The sequence below is a fragment of the Buceros rhinoceros genome, unplaced genomic scaffold (assembly GCF_000710305.1).
Source record: "Buceros rhinoceros silvestris isolate BGI_N320 unplaced genomic scaffold, ASM71030v1 scaffold40980, whole genome shotgun sequence".
Lineage (NCBI taxonomy): Eukaryota > Metazoa > Chordata > Aves > Bucerotiformes > Bucerotidae > Buceros > Buceros rhinoceros.
In genome coordinates this window covers 1-4931 of record NW_010392040.1, presented here as the reverse complement: position 1 = coordinate 4931, position 4931 = coordinate 1, and the positions used below count along the sequence as shown (strand labels likewise).

General features: G+C 44.8%; 1 protein-coding gene across 1 annotated transcript; it reads left to right on the top strand.

The window, feature by feature from the left end:
- Positions 1-3031: 3031 nt before the first annotated feature.
- Positions 3032-3795, top strand: LOC104488479 (small EDRK-rich factor 1-like). Its single transcript, XM_010143709.1, has 2 exons — positions 3032-3186; positions 3723-3795. The coding sequence occupies exons 1-2, from the start codon at positions 3032-3034 to the stop codon at positions 3793-3795; spliced, it is 228 nt and encodes a 75-aa protein (XP_010142011.1).
- The last annotated feature ends 1136 nt before the right edge of the window (positions 3796-4931 follow it).

The window sequence follows — 4931 nt, the reverse complement described above, 5'->3', positions numbered from 1 at the left end:
TGGAGCTGAGGGTTCCTTCATGCTGCCGCCGTCCCGGGCTTGGGGTGAGAACATGCTGAACCCGACCCCCGGGGCGGCTGGGCTGAGCGGGGTGCGAGGGGGTGGGGAAAAGGCGAAGATATGCTGTAACAACAGCAACGCCCAGTTTCAGCTCTGGCTACTGTCAAGTTTGTCAGGAAAGGGGTTTTATATCACTGATGAGTACTTAATGCGATGTTACTTAAATGGCGCGTGTTAAGGCTGACTTTGAAGGAGCAGCAGGAGTTGCTAATCATCACTTTATGCAAAAGTAACGTTGGTATATCTGCTCTAAAATGGCGGGGAACCGTAAACCAAACCTAGGGTACGCGGCTCACCTCTCCGGTGCGCTGCTGTTTTACTGTCTGCACGTTATTCTTGTGTGCACGTGATACAGAAGCTGCCCGTGTTCCATTCGGGAGGTGCTTTTACGTTTGCAGTTAAAAATACACGATGTCAAAGCCACTGGCCTGTTGGAAGTGCAGGTGAAGAACTGGATCATCAGTTTTTACACAGGGCAGACCTTGATTGTAAGGAAGAGGCAAGTTTGTGGCTTTTGTTCTGCATGGTGTGAAAATAAATGGAGCTTGAGATTAAAAAGAGCAACAGCATCGCACACCTCAGCATAGCAGAATGACAGCGTTTCATTGTAGGGCAACCTAGTTGAATCCAGTATGTGGAATACTAGAAGCTATGATGTGCTCTCTTGTGGTCTCTTAGCTTTAGTACAGGTGTCCAGACTTCAGTGCTTTGTTGTCAGTCAGACCTGGACTAGGCCCTACAATTTCAAACGGGCATTGAGGAAAATGGAATAAGAATGGATTTCTTATTAACAACTATTTACTGTGCCTCTGAGTTCATAAATTCATAGTAGTTGTACTGCCGAATTTCAGGGTACAGGAAAACTGAAAATTTGTTAAGATGGTGATAAATAGATGAATTGGAGGGGTTTTTTTACTTGTCTTCCATTACTACTTTTTTCTTGCATGAAATGGCTCTGTTTAGTATCACTTTTTATTTTGGGGGCACGGTGGTAAGTACTTTCCTTATGCTTCAAGTTCTGACAAGTGATTAGATCCTTTGCTGCTCAGAGAGAACTCTAGGGCTGGTGACATCAGTGGCCAATCCTTACTGCTATTCTCTTTGACCTCCTTACAGTAGAGATGATTACTGCTTGTTCCAGTGCTAATCCAAGGTCTTTTGCTTATCTGTCATTTCAAGAGTAGCTGGATCTTGGAGTTGAGCGAGGGACAGGTTGAACTGAGGCATATGTACCTCTTGCAGAGGCAGGCAAGGATAGGAATGAGTGCTCCAGCATAGGTATAAGCAAGAACAGTGTACTGGCCTTATGTGGAGGTTCATGCTTGAATGTTGTGTTACAGGAAGCTGAATTGTTTTTTGCCAGGACTGGACCACACTTCGTGAAAGATTTAGGTTGATGTTGCAGAATGTAGAAAACAGCTCTGTCTCCCCTGCAGTTAGGGATACTCATTCAGCATCCCAGCTGAAGTACTGGGGCCAAGCAGCCCTTGGCAGTGTTTTCTAGGAAGCAGGGGTGGTACAAGTAGGTTTATTTTCAAATAGTTGTCTGTGTCTCTATGCCTTGTGTTGCTCTACTTTCCTACCTGCTCTGCTTTGCTCTGCAGAATTGGCAGCCAAGTTTTTCAGTGATGCTGTTCAGTTTGGTTCTGAAGCTTACAATCTTATGTGTATCATGTAACTCTGCAGACCTGCCTAGTATTTGCTTGGGAAGGAAGCAGGTGCCTGAGGTTAAGGGTGGATTGAGTTCCGACAACAGCAGTGTGTTTTGACTTCCTGCTTCTTTCTTCACGATGAAAGAAGATAGTTAATTTCTTTAAACATGGCAGAAGAGCTGTCTCATTGCTGCTAACTTGTTCATATGACTTATATTGCTCTTGAGCACCACAAAACTCAAGAACCATTTATAGCTTGGAATGTATCATCTGCTCATGAGTCATCAAGTTCTAATCAACAACAGTAATGCGAGAGATACAGAGCTGGTTTACTTAGATTTCTGAACAAATAGTGGCCCTTTTTCTACATGGCCTTTGGGGACAGGATCTCACTGAATGCTACTGAGGAGGGTGGAGCAGAAGTTCTCTCAGCTTTTTCAAAAGGTAGTACTTGATGTCAGGAGCAGCTTTCAGGAAGCAACAGTCATTCTGTTTCCATTTTGGCTTCTGGCACCTCTTGGCAGACAGTGCATATGCTGTTGTGAAGAATGTGCAGAAACTCTGCTCTGCAGGGTTACTTTTTGTCCACTTGTTGGCATCACGGGTACCTTTATCAGCTCAGAAATGGGGCAAATACAAGGCTGTGTGTCATATCAACAGGTTACTGTTTAAAATTTACCTAGCCCTAAACTGCTTCCTTATACCTGAAATTACAGGCACCTGAATATTGGTGAGATCTCTGTCTTCAAAACTGAAAGATGTCATAGGGAGTCTTAAGACTGGAGAGAGTCTGAAAAGAGGGATAACAGAAATTATGGGGATATACAGCTTGCATTTTTGAGTATAGAAAAATGTGACCATGCTTGTTCAACAACAAGAGATTATGCCTTGCACATCTGGAATGCTTTGAGCCAAAAATAAATGGGGCAAGAAGAAATACCAGCTCTGGCAGGCTGGAGCAAGCTAGAACTGCTGTAAGGGGGTGGATACTTAAGGAAAGATTGTCATCTAATGCAGAAGAGTTTTTAATTATGAAGGCTGTGGTCGTTGCCTGGAAGACCCCGAGCATTTAGAGGGTCTGCCTTCGTTTGGTCTTCTGTGGAAAACTGTATTGCATTTCTGGAGGAAATGTTAGGAATGTCTCTGGGACGTGACCTGTAGAAATGTCAGTGTGAGAACTGACAGGCTTTTGTGCTGCCCATTGTACACTGAAGGGGGAGACTGGTGGAAGACGGCTGCCAGCCACAGAAGACCCTGCCACAGCAGCTCTACAGATCGAGCCAAACATTACCACCTCTACTTCTGCTCCGGCAGACTGCATGTCAAAAGTGGTAGTACCTGTATCAACTGTATATTGTCTTGCAGGTGGGAACCAGCGTGAACTTGCCCGCCAAAAGAACCTGAAGAGGACTCTGGAGACCCACAAAGGGAAAAGGAAAGAGGATAGCTTGTCTGCTTCTCAGAGAAAACAGAGGTGAGATCCAGTGAAGTTGAATTAAATGCTTGTGCAAACTAGGAGAGGAAAACAGGTCAGAAAGAATCCAGTGTCTTAGCTGAAACAGCATTTCAGTACTTCGCTTTGATTCACGGTCCATTTGCATGCCAGAGCATAAACGATGGGTGTAGGTTTACTGTGTCTGAGGTTAAACAGATTTGGTTTCAGTAAGACCTGTAAAGCTTTTATTTCTTTTAAGCAGCTTTTTGCCTGGTATGAACAGGAAAAGATTGTGTAATTCTTTCTTGAAGGTGTTTGATCCGTTCTGTCCTTTATTTCAAAAACCAAGAGTTTTATAAGGTCTAGTATCCAGTAACTTGTCTACCTCATGGCGTACTGTACTGAAAAAACCCCAGGATGATAGAAAGTGTGCTCATGGCTAACTGAGAACTTTTATACTAATCTTTATCCCTTTCTTGAAATGGGGGTTGCTAGAGGGCACAAACAAGCTGGAGGTGACTGTTTACAGAAACAGTGAGACAGTGTCTGAAATCTACATTTTTTATTTTTTACAGAGACTCTGAGATTATGCAGCAAAAACAAAAAGCAGCTAATGAAAGGAAGTCTCTGCAGGCAGGAGGACAATGAGCTGTGCGTCTGGAGAAGATCATAACCCACCAATGAAGCAGAAGGGCCTAGAAGATACTCATAGAAGTGTCCAGCCATTAAATGATTAAAGTCCACCTTGCAGAGTTGTTCAACTAGCAGTAGTTTATTTTCTGGTTAGCATAGGCTTCGTTGTCTGGAGTGCTGTTTCAAAACTGTCTACACTCTTCTGCATGCACATGAATAAAAGTACCAAGCGATAGCTTTACTCCAGCTTTTGCTGCATTTGTTTTCACTTAATGGTTCCAGTAACAATCAGTTTCTGAATTTACAGTTAGTCCAGGTTTTCTTGTCTTAATTTTTGACATACAGCTTCATTCAGAATGGAACACACTTGTGAAATGAGCTTAATCTCACAGAGGTCTAAACTGTAAATCTTGGCTTAAATTATTTTTACAATAAAATGTTGCATGAAATACTGTCTAATCTGAAATGCTTGTGCTTGATTTCTGAGAAGCTGCCAAGAACACAAAGAACAGATAGAACTGTGGAGAAACGCAGTACACCTGCTGTGTAAGTACAAGAACTGTAAGTAAAATTCCTAAGTGTGCGTTACAGTGGTGAGTCTGCACTCGCTGCAGAAGAAGATGCCTGCGGAGTGACAGACTTCCCTGGTCTGCGTGGCTGGGGGGGTGCTGCAGGCACTGCCCTCAGAGCAGCAGGAGGCTTAGAGTTGGTAAGGTGCAAACATGAGCACACTTCAAGAGTGCTGCTTGAGCTAGCCTCTAGGATAGAGCTTAGTGTGAGGAAACACCACGCTTGTCTTACGGGCATGCTTGTGCTGTGCGCTGACTGAGGCAGAACAGTTCTGAATCCCTGGAAGGAGGGAGCTTTGCAGCCTGTGCGTATGCTCCAAGGGCCTGAGTAGAGTTTTGGGGAAAATGTTGCTGATTTTGACAATGTAATGCCTGCAGTCGGTGAGAAATTAAGGTGGTGTGGTGGTGGGTGTTTTCCTTGCTCTCAGCGAGATGGGTGTTGGCTCCCGCTCTCAGGTGCCTGGAGGCGGGTCTCGAGGCTCCGAGGCCGGGGCACCACGTTGAGATCAGCCAGGCCCTGTCAGGGAGCGGAGGTGCGTGCTCACCGACGTGCCGTTGTTTAGGGCTGGAACCCGCCGCCTC